The sequence below is a fragment of the Stegodyphus dumicola genome, chromosome X2 (genome assembly GCF_044657685.1).
Source record: "Stegodyphus dumicola isolate Sdum_Otavi_A_Nest chromosome X2, ASM4465768v1".
Taxonomy (NCBI): domain Eukaryota; kingdom Metazoa; phylum Arthropoda; class Arachnida; order Araneae; family Eresidae; genus Stegodyphus; species Stegodyphus dumicola.
This window is the reverse complement of record NC_140781.1, coordinates 95,708,564-95,725,607: the sequence shown is the minus strand read 5'-3', so window position 1 is coordinate 95,725,607 and position 17,044 is coordinate 95,708,564. Positions and strand designations below refer to the sequence as shown.

General features: G+C 34.7%; 1 protein-coding gene across 8 annotated transcripts in view; it reads right to left on the bottom strand.

Moving 5' to 3' along the window:
- The window catches only part of LOC118186561 (uncharacterized), a 175,242-nt gene that overhangs the window by 75,314 nt on the left and 82,884 nt on the right, over positions 1-17,044 (bottom strand). For all 8 annotated transcript variants that reach the window (XM_085809281.1, XM_085809285.1, XM_035356671.2 and 5 more), the window contains 2 exons: positions 14,700-14,779; positions 1,579-1,762 (listed from right to left, as the gene is read on the bottom strand). In XM_085809281.1, the coding sequence (XP_085665407.1) occupies positions 1,579-1,762; positions 14,700-14,779 (264 nt within the window). The remainder of the gene's footprint in view (positions 1-1,578; positions 1,763-14,699; positions 14,780-17,044) is intronic.

The following is a 17,044-nucleotide window of genomic DNA, read 5'->3' as shown; positions in this document are numbered from 1 at the left end:
AAATGTTGTTAAAAAAGTTCGTGAACGCTTTCCAAAAGCAGCAGCGAGTTCACGGCTTTTTGATGTAGCTAATCAGAAAGCTCCCGATTTTTTTGTACTATTCTGGTAATTTATTTGATTACAGATGTTTGAAGAAACAGTGATCTGTATTCCTTATTCCTTTATATATTATTTTTTGTGAATACATAAATGAATTTATTGTGTTTTATTTTTGTATTTTTGTTGTTTTATTTTTTGCGAATATATAAATTTTTGTTTCTGACTTTTTATTTTTGCGTAATTTCCTTTTTTTTTAATGCAAAAATTATGTATTTTACCCTTGATCTCTCTAACAAAAATACAACTTTTGCGGAATATAGTCTAATTTCTTCTGAAAGGAAAACTATACATGGAAAAAATACAGGAGTTGGACAAAAATATGGAAACACCTCATAAAAATGCATGCTAGAAATGAAATGTTTATTCTAGCAAAAGTTGCTGGCGGTGCTCATTTTGTGAATGCATTATGCTGGAGCTAAATGAATTCAAATGTGGGTAAATTGTCTGGTCTCGTATGTTGGGTGCTTTCATAACCAAGGTACCTGAAGTGTTTGGCGTTTCAAGGGGCACAATATCTAAGATTTGTAACTCATACAGAAAAATCGCATCCGCTTATTCATAGAACTGCTGAAAACGAGTGTTGAGTGATCATGACAGATGACCACGGAAGAGGATTGTGTAATAAAAAAATATGAGGACTATAGCCACAAAAGTGACTGCTGAACTTATTGTTGCACTCGCAAACCATGCCAGCACTGAAACACTATAAGGGAGCTCCAAAACCAGCGTACCTTTGGGTGAGTTGCAATTTAAAGCCACTCATCAGTGATTAAAAAACTTGTAATAAGAGAAATGATGCCAAAATCATAAAATCTGAATTGTGGAGCAATAGAAGAGTCACTGGGTCAGATGAGTATTTCTTCACACTGTTTCTGACTTCTGGGCGAGTTTACGTTGGCAAATGCCATTCCAAGCAAATGATAGAGATTGTTTGTTGAGGGTTTGGTCATAGTTTGAGAAGACATATTGTGCTAGTCTATACTCATCATTACTGTGCAAGGTCACTTTACTGCCAAGGATTGTGTGCCCATTCTGGCTGATCACATCAACCCAAGGCCCAATGGTGATGCCATGTTCCAAGAAGACAGACCTCCTGTTCATTCAACTCACATCATACAGGACTGTTTCTCTCAGCAAAAAGATGAACTTTCACACACCACACTCACCAGATATCAGTATTATTGAGCTTTTGTGGGCTGTCCACTGCCATCGTCTTTACCTCAACTTGCCAACATTTTACAGGAAGAACAGTACAAGATTCCTGTATGGTTTATACAGGACCTTTATTTATCCATTCTGAGAAGACAGCAAGCTGTTTTGAATGCCAACAGTATTCCTGAACAGTACACCGTATTAGTTACAGCACTGTTTTCTATTTCAGTGTTTTCATATTTTTCTCCACTCCCTGTAACTTAGTATTATTTGCAGAAGCATCAATTCATTCAACTAACAATGAGAAAACTTGCAAATTATCCATACCCTCAGCTAACTGAACTGATTGATTAGTGTCCACTTCATTATTAATTGTGGCCTCTTGAAGTTCTGGTTTAGAATCTTTAGCGCCTTCTTCCTCAACATCTTTAGCTTCTGAAGAAGCTTCTGGAATGGAAACTTCAGTACTTTCTTCAGCAGGCTGTTCATTAACAGTTAAAGCATCAATTTCCTAAATGAAAGAGAAATACGAACTGTATTCTCATATAATGAAAAAATTTATCTGTTAAAATGTAGTCAACTAAAATAGCAAGTCATTTAAAAAATTTCATCACGTGAAAAAAACCCACAGTTACAAGTAGTAAATTCCTTGAATGTTTACTAAATAATGAACATGGCATGAAAAAATAAGTCTGTTCTTGTGGTAATTTGAAATCTATACAAAAAATGCCTAAAAACTGAGAATACAATGAATATATCATAAAGCACAGTATGTGAAAATAAATTTTATTTGTAGTCATTAGGATTTTTGAATGTAAAAAAAAAAAAAAAACAAAAAATGAGCAATGCCCTTGCCAGGATTTGAAGCTGGACTGCTCGAATACGTGGTGAGTGTGGTATTGTTACAACGTAAAGGCAGGCAGAAAGGAGAAAATGAAAATGTCCTACATACACTACCTTTTAAAGGGTGACTGGAGATTAGGGGAAGCAATCACCAAATTCTAGTAGTGAAGAATCATCATTCACTACTTTTTAGTTTGGGTGCCACTATAGAGTCATTAGGATTTTTTTAAGTAGGAAACACGAAAAATTAGAAATGCCCTCCCTGGGACTCGAACCAGGACCTCTCTAATATGCACCAAGTGTACTATGGAATTAGTTGGCATACATAACAGAAATGTCATCCTGAATTAAGAAAATTATTTACATACTTTAAACTGTGCTACTTTACATACACTGGTGTGCAAAAAGTAAGGACGAAGTCGAAAAATTAGCATATCAGCTGAACGAAGAGGCAGAGCGGACAGAAAGACCAATCAGGAGATTAAGTAAGGTGATGTACGGTAGCACATGTGCAGATATGCAGGTAGACGTAATGGGGAAGTGTCTGAGTAGTATAAAGCATGTTGTCGGTGTAAGATCAGTATTTCTGGCAAAGAGATTGCACGCCGTATAGCAGTTAAAATCACACCGAGTTGCTGCCTCAGCGAGAAATGGGGAATAATCAATCTGTTAGACAACATCTGGATGCTTTTACTCGAGGTTGAATCATTGGGAAGTTGGAGGAAGGCCGCAGTGTGACAAGTGTGGCTGCAGAGTTCGGAATTGCTCACAGCATCGTTTCACGACTTTGGAGACAATTTCAAACTACAGGAACAGCTATCCGGGGGTTTAGTAGTGGTCGTCCATGAGGAACCACACCCGCAGATGACAGGTACGAGGGCCATCCAGGAAGTAGATTACGTTTCCGTCTGTGTCCGCTAGGGGCGGGGCTAGCGCGGCCATCTTGGGGTCAGAGCGTTGCGCAGCTCAGTCTGCATCTAGCCGTGCTAGTGAGAGGTTCGTGCTGTGCTCCGTTCAGATACTGTGACGGTTTGAAATGTCTGCGTTAATTGAAAATCCCGCGAGCTGCGAGGTGCGCTCAGTAATAAGGTTTCTGACTGCAAAAAACTGTAAACCGATAGAAATCTATCGGCAGCTTCGTGAAGTGTATGGGGACAACATTATCACTGAAGGTGGAGTGCGTCAGTGGGTCATAAGATTTCAAAATGGCCGAACCAATGTTCACGACGAAGATCGAAGTGGGAGACCCAGCATAGTGACCGCCGAACTTCTCGAAAAAGTCGATGCTAAAGTCCGTGAAAATCGAAATTTCACAATAACGGAACTTTCTTTGAGTTTTCCACAAATTTCGCGAAGTTTGTTGCACGAAATCATCAGCGAAAAGCTTGGTTACCACAAGTTTTGTGCAAGATGGAAGGCAAGAAGAGGTAACGAAGTGGTTGAAGGCGCAGGCGGCCGAGTTTTTCGACGAAGGAATTTCCAAGCTCGTACATCGCTACGATAAATGCCTTAATTTGTATGGTGACTATGTAGAAAAGTAGTATTTGAGTGTGGCTTTCATCTGTATATAATAAAATTTGTTTCCTATACTTTGTTTATTTTTTTATTCCAAAACGTAATCTACTTTCTGGATAGCCCTCGTATATTGCCTTACAGGCCAGAAGAAACAGGCGGCAGACAGCGGGAGAAATTGCTAGACACACGACACAGGCAACTGGACGACCGATATCGCGTTTTACCGTGACCAGAAGACTGCACGGTGGAGGTCTGTTTGCACGACGCCCTGTACGGTGTGTACCTCTAATGCCTGCCCATCGGAGAAGGCATTCTCTGTGGTGCTGGGAACACCGGAATTGGAGAGACAATGAATGGGGATGAGTACTCTTTACAGATGAGAGCAGATTCAGTCTGAGTAGCGATTCTCATCGCATACTCATCTGGAGAGAGTGGGGAAGCTGCAATCATCCCTCGAACATCATTGAAAGGGACAGGTATGGAGGTGGCGGTGTTCTCGTTTGGGGAGGCATCCTGCTTGGTAGTCGTACAGACCTTCACATCTTCTATGCATGTTCAGTCAACGGGACCCGTTATTGTAACGAGATTCTTCTTCCATATGTGCGTCTTTTTAGAGGCATTATGGGTCCGCAGTTCCTTTTCATGGGCGACAATGCACCATGTCATCGCACAGTAGCTGCCTAACAGCTCTTAGAGAGTGAGGATATTGAACGTATGGATTGGCCGGCACGATCTCCGGATCTCAATCCCGTAGAGCATGTATGGGATTTTCTAAGCAGACGCTTGGCAGCTCGTACCTTACCACCAGTAACGATTCCGGAGCTTCGATTGGCGCTGCAAGACGAATGGGCAGCAATGCCTCAACAACTCATTGACACCCTCATTCTCAGCATGGGCAGACGCTGTGAAACCTGCCTAGCAGTCAGGGAAGATCATATCCCCTATTAAAGACCGGATGTTTCTTGCTGGACACCCATCACAGGGATGTTTCGGCCTTCAGTCGCATTGCGCTCCATGCTACTTTTTCAATAAAGCTTCTTTTTATCCCTCTGATTTCTCTTTTAGTAAGTGTTGCTTACATTACTCATGTCCTTACGTATTGGGCATCTTACGGTATTAAATGTGTTGATTTGGAAAGCTTTTGTACAAAGTTATATTGAAAAAACCGTCTCGTCCTTAATTTTTGCACACCAGTGTACATTAACAAAAATTTTATATACATAACATACCTTTTTTGCATAGTTACTAGACTTTTACACTTAATTTTGTATTAACACTAATTTTATAATTATGTTTTGATGCCCGTTTTGCATTAAACTTACACTTTTCATTATTATATTTTGCTTTCGTAGCAATTTTTGCACACCAGTGTAGTTCTATCACCATTTCGAACTTAATTGATCACACCCGCTTAAACTACACTTGTTAAAGCAATGTTACCATCAAGTGAAAAAGGCAAAAAGTTCACAAAAGGTTTCATAAAAGTACATAATTCTAGCAATTTTAAAGTGTGAGACTTTAATAACAGCCACTGTGATTTGAATTGTTAATTTAAAAAGATCTTCAATAAAGTATAAGTATGATGTACAGTTTATTTGATAAAATACAAGAAAATATGCATCAAATAGCATATTTTACAGACTTTTATTTATTATTTTCTTTTTATTTAGATGTATGGGTATCCAATTACAAATGTTATGTTACAAATTAACATCGCTCCCTTATTTGCATCAAGCAGAAATATTTAAAGAAATTCTGCAAAGAAGTGAAGTCTGCTTGAAATCAATAGTCTTGGTCAAAACACAAACCAAACAGAAGGTTTGCCTAATTTTTTGAATTAGTTTTGTTGAGAATGGTTTTGGTTTATGTGATTACAGCAAAGCCTCCAGGGCTATCTGCCTAAGGGAAGGGATGCCTTCGCAGAGGACTTTCTAAGGGCAACTGACTCATATACACGTTACACATGGGGAAAACCATGAAAATAAAATGCCCATGCAACCAGCCTGCTTGCGGGAATCGAACTTCAGACCGAACTACCAGTGTTCAGCGCTTTACTGCTGGTAGGCCTGCTTTGTTAAAGAAGTACTCATTAGGTACAGTCAAAAGTCGTTAATTTGGACACCCATAATCTGGAATGATCTATAATCCGGACCTCAAAGCTACAAACTTTCTGCTACAAAGCTACAAAGCAAACTCAAACTCAAAGGACTCAAAGCTATAAAGCAACTTAAACAACTTACATTGAAAGAAATGTTTAATAAAGTAAACAAATAAATATTACGCTTTTTTTTGTAAATTTTGATACCCTTTAAATCATAATTGCTCATTTCATAAATTACGGTTTCGTATTTTTAATTTTATAATTTCTGCATGCCATCTTACCAGATTTAAACTCATGATCTATAATCTGGAAAAATTGATAATCCGGAATCACCGAATTCCCGACCAATCCGGATTAACGACTTTTGACTGTACTATAGTTTTTTAACAGTCAGTAATTAGCAAGTTCAAAGCTAATGAAAATATAAAAACAAAGCACGCTGAAGCAGACAAAACAGACTGACTTAGACCTCGGTGTCCTTTTAAGTTGAGGAGTCCATAAGTATTGATGTATATAGTCAAATCAAAATGCTACCAATTCTACTACTTGAAAATTTCAGTGAACTAATATCACAAAAGAAATGTCACTCAGTTTTTTGGAAGGTTGATACCTTCTTCTGCTATCATTCATGTGAAAATCTACTACAATAGCAGTATTATGAAATATAGTACAAAGTCCTAAATCTGGATTTGTTGGGACTTTGGGCGATTATGGATTTTTCCAGATACAGACAAAAGTCGTTAATCCGAACCTCAAAGCTACAAACTTTCTGTGCATGTGTCAACGCATGTGCGTAATACCTTTACACATATGCGTGTATGCATGCGCATAATACATTTACGCATGCGCGTTTAATGTATAACAAACAGTATAAGCTAAGCTAAAATTATGTAATTATCTATTTGAGTTGTTGCAGATTGCGTTGTTCCTTAATCTTCGAATTGGATCCGGCTTATTATTTTTTGCAGACTGTTAGAGCAATTTTATAAAAGTAAGTTGGAATTTTCGATTATGTCAAATAGAATCTCCGATGCTTGAGCTGCTAAAGGATCAACAAAGGAAAAGCATGTTTTGATGTCCATCAAACAAAAAGTGGAATTGCTGCAAAAAATGAATAAAGGCTCCTTTGTTTATCTAACCATTCCGAAATCTGTTTATCAATTTCACGCTGCTCTGCTCTGCGCGGTGGTGGTGGGGGAACATCGCGACGCGCAATGAACTGGATTTTGATCTGTCACCACTATCCTTATCTTCAGGGCAGATGTTTTTATTTTATTCAGCTTATAATTCCTTATTAAATGTAGTATTTCATCTCGATGTACTTCGTCTTTGATATGATTTAAATCAAATTCCTCGTCATTATAAATATCACGAATACACATCAAATAGTTTTCTGGTTACAATTTTCTAATTTCGACTATGTGTAATACATGCTTTATGCATGTGTGCATTGAAAGAAATGTTTAATAAAGTAAACAATTATTAAGCTTTTTTTTTTGTAAATTTTGATACCCTTTAGATCAGAATTGCTCTTTATTTTCATAAATTACGGTTTCATATTTTTAATTTTATAATTTCTGCATGCCATCTTATCAGATTTAAACTGATGATCTATAATCCGGAATCGCCCAAAGACTTTTTACTGTATTAGATCATCAGTTTAAATCTAGTAAGATGGCATGTAAAAATTATAAAATTAAATATATGAAATCATGAAGCATTTATGATCTATAGAGTATCAAAATTTACAAAAACAGCTTAATATTTGTTTACCTTATTACACATTTCTTTTAATGTAAATTGCTTCATATTTTGTACTAATACTTTCTCTTTAATTCTATAGACAGACATAATTTCTTTCAGTTACAAAGTTCCATTCTGTTCAAGTTCTCTAACTGCAGTGTCAAGAATTCCTATTATCAATAGAAATTTTTTTCCCCAATAACCTCTCTGCCACATTCTTCACCATCTGTAGCGGTATTTTCTGAATCTAGAACTATACTACAGATTTTGTTGTCCGTTAATTTATTGATGATTGAGTCATTGTCATCACAACTTCTGTTGTATCAACTTCATTTATTATTGCTTCTCCACATTTCTTCATTTCTTTACAAAATTCATTAATTTGAAAATTCCACCTTTGGTTTGCTATATCCAAAACCCTTCAAATTCGTGGCTATCATATTTATCCTATTCACCGTGAAATATGGTAGCTGACCATACATTATGCCAAGCTCTTTTTAAAGTATCTGGAGACACATCCTCCCACGATCTTGTGATACTCCACACAGCAGATTTTATGCTAAAATATTTCAAAATGGCTTGAACAGTCTTGCCATTATTCAAAAAATTTAACACGGATTTTAAAAACACGACTTATATTTGGATTTCAACGTGCACACTATTATAATATCCATTGGGTGAATAATGGACTTACAATATGGAGGAAAGAATAATATGGATACATTACCTTTCACTGAAACTAAACTAAATGAAGTATGAGCCGTACAGTTGTCTACAATCTGGACAATTTCTGTGTCATCAGGTAAACGAACCAAATTCAGATGTTGCCGATCTTCTGGTATGAAATGATTTTCAAACCAATCACTTATTAATGCTTGTGTCATCCATACTGTTTTATTTTCACTATATATAGCGGGGAAATTCTTTAGTCCTTTAAATGCTTGAGCTTGTATATTTTTCTGATTACGAAAAGTTTACACTTGTGCATTCCTCCAGCATCTGCACATGCTAAAATTTTTAATTGCACTTTGGAATTGTAAATTTGTTCTGGAGATAACTTTTCATTATTAATGAGTTCAATGACTTTGTCTGCAAATAGTTCAGCAGCTTCAGTATACGCTGAAGCGTTTTCAGCTGAAATTTTTAATTGCCTGATACCATGGTGATTTTTAAATTTGGTTAATCAACCTGTCAAATGTGTGCATTCAAGTTTCAGTTCATTTCTTAATGAAATATTTTGACTTGAGCCATTAGCACTGTATCCATCAAATGGCACGCCCTATTGCGATGCTGTCTGACCCATTCAATCATCGCTTTGGCATGATCGCCACTTCTACCATAACGAATAATTTTTCTGTTATTCATTGCAAGTGAGATGTCAGAATAACAAAAATTTTTTTAAATTTCTTCTTTCCGTTCTTATAGCATATACAGTTGACTTTCCAATGACATACTACTTGCATAATTTTGAAACGGATACACCTATATCCATTTTTTTGTAGCAATTTCACTGATTGTTTAATGGACATCAAAACATGCTTTTGCTTTGTAAATCCTTTTGTAGTTCCAGAATTAGAAACTCTTTTCAACATAATCAAAAGTTCAAACTTTAATTGTCATAGCATTGCTGTAATAATAACAGCCTGGATCAAATCAGAAAGTTAAGGAACAGGGCAATACGCTATATTAGCTGAAATTCCTTGGAATCAGTAACGTTTAATTTTAGCCTAGCTTAATAACATCCGCTATATATTACTGGCTATGTATGAGACTGGCAACAAAAGAGTTCTTCCGCTAACTTTTGTCTTACTTCTATTACGTAGTGAAGCAGTTAAGCCTGAATTGTATTAATTTAGTTATTTATTCTTTTGCACATGCTTAAGGCTTATCTCAGTTTTGAATAAAAAGATTCTCACATATACTTAAGGCTTATCGACGGGCGGCACTAGATATCTTACCACCTGATGCAGTCTATGGGTGTCCTAATTTCTGCTATGAAGTGCCTCTCTAAAGTCCTAGATTTTTGCTGCGCCTAAATTTTGGGTCCCAGTGCTTTCCCTAAATTCTAAAAATTTTGTCACCCTTTAATTTTGCTGCTCAGTGCTTTTCTAAATTCCCCAAATTTTGTCTTTCCTAAATTCTGCCACCCGGTGTGGCCATATGAGGTCTGCCACCGATACTGGGTTTACGTGAACAACATTAATTCAAATAGCTTAATTCAAAGTTTTAATTCATATTCTTAATTCAAATAGCACCAAATGTAATTTTTTGGCCTATGAATATCATTAACAAAATCTGTTTACAGCATATGAAAAGAAATTTTTGTTAAATTTTTTTATCGTCAACATTTCTTAACATATTTAACTTAACTCTCTAAGTGGCAAGGCTGTATATATACGGCCTTGCCACTTAGAATATTTATTATGATGTAAGAACATATATATATACATGCATATTAAAATATGTCAATGAAATTAAGGCAATATATCAAAAGAAAACTAATCCAGGTATGAAATATCAGTAGAGTTTTTACATTAAAATAAAAAAAAATAAATAATTTGTTCTCTCAGTAGTTTTGGGAAATTTGTGCTTTTTTAACGAAAACCCTGGCTGCCCAGAGAGTTAAATCTGTAATCATCGCCAAGTGTAATGTCAACATAAAAGGTTATTACCATACTTTTTGCTATTGAATTATTAATATATAAAAAAAATAGGTATTGCTGCATGAGTCATTACTCAAGTTATCATGTGTTGATAAATATGCAGAGATGATAGCAAAATATAATAATGATTCACCAGGTTGGCATCAGGGATATAAAATATTAGTAATACGAGATCAACGTTTCTACATAGAATGTTTTTATTCGAGATGTATGCTAAGCAGCTATGCAGCTACAGAGCCAAATTAATGATCACACAAATTTATGCTGAAATGGTTGTTACTTGAATAATGAGGTATTTTATTTAGTGCCGAAGTGAAATTAAGAATCGGAACTCTCCACATGTTTTATTATGGGGGAGGAAATCAAATGTGCATGCACACAGCATACAAAAAAAAAAAAAAAAAAAAAAGAGGAGGTGGTTGATGGCTTTGAGGTTCGGATTTTAGATCATTCCGGATACTGAACGTCTAGATCTCGGATTTTGTACTGTATAAGACATGCCTCTACATCTGAATAAAAAATTATCTTTCAGCTTTCAAAAAATGTTACAAAAGTTTCTAAGTTCACATTCTTCCGACTTCAATTCCTCTACAAAACATTACCTGAATTAGTAAAATTCTGATGTAATGAGCAGATAAAACTGAAGCAACCAAAAACCTAGCCCAATATAAATGCATTTTTCATACAATAGTGGCATTCTATATATTATGTTCTACACTGTGTGTTTCTAGAAGCTACTTCCCCTTAAATCTTTTAACTTGGCAATTTACTTACATAATTCAAAAAAACCATGTCCGATTTGTAACGGGTTTTCCCATTCAAAATCATTAAGCTACATTTCACTTTTATGAAAGATATCAGTACCTGCTTTTGCTAACTCAAAGAAATCCAAAGATGACTTTGCTTTCATGAACATTACTTTCAGTGCTTTATTTCAAATGGATAAATCTGAATGCTTGTTCTGCGAATACACTTAACTATATTGAAAGAAAACTGCATTATGCTATGCACTCAAGAATGCTGCCATATTTCAAGTCTTCCTCAATATACACGATAATTCACAGACTTTCTTCCTGTATGTCCTTCTCCATCTCCTACCAACGCATCTTTCCAGTGATTCAATATTTCACAGCAACCAAACCTCAGCTACCACAACCAAAATTTCAGCCTCATAGTATGCTGAACTACTTTCCTGATTCAAATTAAATGAAAGTATACCTTATTTTCTTTCTTATTTTATTATTATACAATCTATAGTTACCACACACTCCTTGCTTTTATTATATATTAGTTGTTTAACGTACTTTAAAGATGCACAAATGAAAACCAGCAGAAATATCTTTTCAAAATGTTAATTTAATAGCAAACAATGTATGCGAACAAAAAGCTTTTACAGTATTTTAAAAGATCAGTGATAAAATATGTGTACATTAAACACTGACAATTTTTTAACATTAATTTAGATATAGCTTTTATTGTATTTAACAACATCAAAGCATATAAGACTAAATAATTAGACAAGAAGCACAGGTTAAATTAAAAATACATTGCATTAGCCTAAAGCAGTTTTTCTCAAAACATTTAGGCCACTGCCACCTTTGTGTGAACTTTTCCCCTGTGCACTTCTACTATGTGTGTGTGTACACTTATGAAACATTTCAAATTCAATACATATATTCATATTCCTTCCAGAATAACAAGAAACCACTGCAGAATAAAAAAATAAAAAACACTACCGAGAAAAATAGAAGCCACAAAAAATAAAAGCAAAACAAAGCATTAATGCTTCATATTTATCAGATTTTATCCTCCAAAATTAGTTCCTAAAAAATAACAAAAGGAATGAGGAAAAATCATAGCACGATCATCTTAATTCACATTTCCATCTCCCTGTTGTGACATCATACATGCACATTGCAAGTTTCATTCTGCTGTAAAGGCCTTTTGTTTTGGTGGTCAATGTACCTGATGCATCACTCTGGGTGCTCTAAATCAAAACTGGGATAGATTTAGGCCGACTGATCTTATGTGACCCGCATTACTCAAAGAATTCCAATCTCCATTCTTTCACCCATTATATTATATATTTTACAAAAGTACTTCCGACTTGTGTTTAATACAATTCATGTAAAAGAGATCAAATATAAAAGACAGACTTTAGGTAGTAAAACGTAAATCTGATATCCATAACATCAACTATCCTTTCTATGCTTCATACATGACTTTTACTTGAACACAGTTGCAGTGATGCCTCGCAACTTCTACAGCAGTGATTCTCAGCCAGAGGTATGCAAGAGAAAAACAGGTGGTACAGTCAAAAGTCGTTAATTCGGACACCCATAATCCGGAATGATCTATAATCCGGACCTCAAAGCTACAAACTTTCTGCGCATCGTGACTTCGGTGATTCCAGATTATCGATTTTTCCGGATTATAGATCATCAGTTTAAATTTGGTAAGATGGCATGCAGAAATTATAAAATTAAAAACATGAAACCATAATTTATGAAATAAAGAACAATTATGATCTAAAGGGTATCAAAATTTACAAAAAAAAAAAAGCTTAATATTTATTACTTTATTAAACATTTCTTTCAATGTAAGTTGTTTAAGTTGCTTCGTTTTATGTGATAATACTTTCTCTTTAATTCTATAAATAGACATAATTTCTTGTTCAGTTACAGAGTTCTGCTGTTCAAGTCCTATAATTGCTGTGTCGAGAATACCGACTAATTTGTCAATCGAAATTTTTTTCGTTTTCAATAACCTCTGTGTCACTTTCTTCACTATCGGAAGTGAATTATAATGAGGAGGAATTTGATTTAAATCATATCACAGACGGAGTACATCGAGATGAAATACTACATTTAGTAAGGAATTATAAGCCAAATAAAAACATCTGCCCTGAAGATAAGGATAGTGAAGAAGGGCAAGAGCTATTAAATGCATGACTGCCCCTTCAGGTAAAATCAAAAAGAGAATGTTTGGAGCCCCAAAACAAAACATGCCCGAGGACTAAAAACTGTCAAAAGTACTTGGGTTGAAAAAACCCATGGGGAAAGGTAAGAAGAGGCAATCCCTAAGTGTGGAGCAGACTGCCCAAAGAGACAGACCTTAACCACTGGGGAATCTCTTACAGTGGCCAAGATGGCTGTACTCATTGAGGGACATCCTGAAAAAAGTTTATTGGAGGAACAGAATATTAGCCTTGAACTTCACATGATGGACTACTTTAGGTATTCTCAATACTAAAGAGTTAACACCTGAGCTCTATTAAGGGGCTGTCAGACTTTTATAAACAAAGTATGCAACCCAAACAAATGGAGCTAGGAAGCACTGGGTTTGGTGCATTTGGCACAAAATGCTATTTAGCACAGGTGCCTGATACCTGACAAACTCAATATGAAGAAGAAGTACCATCACATTCATTGAACCAACTCCATTACTTACTTTCACACATTTTAACTCAAATTACTGTCTAAAATGAGCAGACAAACAAGTGCCTGAGATTTGTTTAGCTTTCAACTTTCTAGTAATCATATTTGCTTCTATAATTTCTTTGCGTCTTATCAGCTCTTTAATCCATAAATTCAGTTACAGTTTTCCATTACATCTTTACAAGTTATGAGGACACTTTGGTACTTTTTGGTACAGATTCACACACTGATTTCCAAATTTCAACTTCATGGAATATTTTAAATATCACCTTATCATCTTGAGTAAAATGAATGCGATCAACTTACCTACATTATGTAATTTTTAATCTGCCCAAAGTAGAGGAAAGCAAGTGCTACCTTTTTCACACACCTTACCATTAGTAGGGCATACAACAGTAACAATTTGAATATAAGATAAAAGAATATTTGAATATCTGGATTAGTTTTATCACATCTTTCAAAAGGAAACATGCTAAATTCTATGAACATGTTCAAAAATACGCAACAGCATTCCAAAATTTAAAATGATATAAATTAAATTCAGTGACATAAAATGTACATAATTAAAAATGATACACTAAATTTCATGTATCCATTTTAAGCCCCTACCCCCCAAAAAAACTAAAGAGACCTTCACCTTCATGTTGTACTTTACGATTTCCCACTTATTGTTTTTGTAAATTTTTTTGGGGGGAGGCCTGTTGTTTCTGGCTTGCTCTGGCACATCCCATAAAAAGACCATACAACATCATAAAGTCTGCCAAGAAGGTTGGGCTGCATCCCCACATCACATCACCCTCTTAAGCATTAGATGATGATAGTGATACCACTCAAATAGGCTCACTATATTAATGATAGTTTATAATGGTGGATTTTACAGCACTATTTTTGACATGGTGCAAGAAAGTAACTTATCTTAGCTCCCAAAGGGGATTCTGCTCTTCAAAGTTCTCTTTCCCCCTTGAAAGGGTTCCCCTTTCCCCAAATGGAAGTCTGCCAAGTTTGACATAAATACAATCAGAAGCAGCAGCAACACCTTCTAAATATCTTAATATGTAAGCTTTGATACATTTCAGATACAAAAAAGAACAATAATAATCATAAAATATCAATGATAACTTTCTTCACATATGTTTAATTACATACTTTAAAAAAATCTGCTACTTGAGAATCTAAAGGACAAATATCCTTGTTAAGTGCAGCAGTTGATGTTGGTTCCCATTCACCTAAAAACAAAATAATTATTATTTTCAATTTCTGAAATAAATTAAGCAACATTTTACAAAAGAACTAATTCTAAAATCTGTAATATTAATAACAGCCTGTTACAGTAGCACAAATTTGCATTTGTATTTTCAAATTTAAAGCCAGCCTACCCTATTATTTCCTAAAAATGCATTCAGTGACAAGTTGAAAGACTCTGAAGCCATTGCCCAACTGAAATGAAATTTAACAATTATCCTGCAATAAAAATGGCTTTTAAACATTTCTTGAATATAGTTCACTTTTGGGAAAGCCTTTAATTTACAAATGCTCTATTATTCAATGTAAACATAAAATAACATTTCTGACTTATTATCCAGCACTCTCAAGAGCTGTTGACTTCTTGGCTCCCCTTCCCAAATTCAAAAACACAATTTTGCTACTTATTGCTATGTTAAATCCCTTTGAAGTGAGATGATGCTGCCATTGCTACTGTTTAAAAAAAGAATTTTTTTTAATGCTTCAATGGCGAAGCGGAGTGCGTGTGGTTGCCCGAGTGTCTTCCACAAATGAGCAAAATAAAGATAATGAGGATATTATAGTTTAGTTTGTTAATTAGTTTAATTTAGAGTTAAGTCCATTTAATAATTTGCCAGACCATCTGGGTGGTCCTGGATAGCCGCAGCGATATCGGCTAAGTAAACAAGCTAGTTATAGAATAGGGATTTTGCCATTTTGTTTTTCGAGAATTTGTTTTTGGATTACAGCCAGATGCTGAAAGAAAGGGGTAAGTAACCCTTGAAACTCCATTCATTACTAACTGTTGCATTTAGTAAATTTTGAATTAAGTTTGTGCGATAATTTGTTATTATTGGTAAGTGTAGTGAAAGTGGCTATGAAATTGAAAGATATTCTCACTAAAAAAGAGAACACAGAAAACTATCTTATCGAAAGAAACTTTCTGAGCCAGATTTAAGTGTTAGTGACTTAGAATTGTTAAAAACTAAATCTAACAATTTGCAAAATGAATTTGATAATATTTTTGATTTCATTTCAAAAAATATAAATGTTTTATTTTAATGTTATTTTTTAAATATAATTTCAATATGTTATCATTATTTTAATGAAATTTATCAATGTTATACAGTTTTAAAAAAATCGTCGAAAAATTTTCAGATCTCGGAATTAAAAATGTTCTATAGAAACTGATCTTAAAATCGCCAAATTTAGAACCGTTTAATAAAAGAATTCCCATCCCCAAAAGCAAAATCTTGTTTAAGAACTCTTTATTAGAAAAAATGAATTTCAAAATGCTTATGTTTCATTTCTTGCTTAGAAACTCGAGTATCCCATCATTTATATTACAAATAGAAACAAATTATAACCCATGAACCATTCAAAAAATAACTATATATGTTAGTGATTCGCATTAAATATTACTCCAAAATGCTAATTCACACGCAAAATGGCAGTCATAAAAACAGACAGAAATTTCAGATGATTAAAATTAAGGAACTTCTGCTGATTTTGGCCAAAATTAAAGACTTTTAAGAACCAAGAATTTTAAGGACTCTTAAGGACCGTATGAACCCTGTTCAATGGTTTCATGTGTGACTGAGAAACATGTATGCATTTGTAAACTGTGCAATGCAGAACATAACTTATTTCAACGTCGTAAATTTCAAAAATTCAGCTTAAAAGATAGAGTATGTCGAAAAGCACAATTTATGTTTCTGCTGTTTTGGAAATCATGGAGTGAGAAATTGGCTTTCAAATTACTCTTGTCGGCTATGCAGAAAAAAAGCACAATTCATTATTGTGTTATCAGTGACAAAAAGTTTCAGTTCCCCCAAATAAAAAAGTTGTGAAATCGCATCTCCGACGGATCAAAAGTCAGACACCAGTCAGTCTACGGAAACCACGAAACTCAACGCTCACGGCCAGCCATTCATAAGCAAAGATAATGAGTGTTTTATGACAGCTGCTAATGTAAATAAAAAGTGTAATAGAGTCTTATTAACAAAAGCAATTGTTGAGAAAGATGAGGGGGAAATATTTTTAGCCAGAACTTTGCTTGACAGTGGAAGTATGATGCATCTTTGTTCATTGAAATTAGCTGAAAAGCCTCATTTGCAAAAGGAATATGTAAACATATCAGTAGGATGTTTGTCTGGGATTTCAACAACGGTGAAATAAAAAATGAGTGCAGTTAGTTATTTTAAATAGAGAAAAAACATACAGTCGTAAACTAGATTTTTTGCAATTCCGAAAATTACTCATTTGATGCC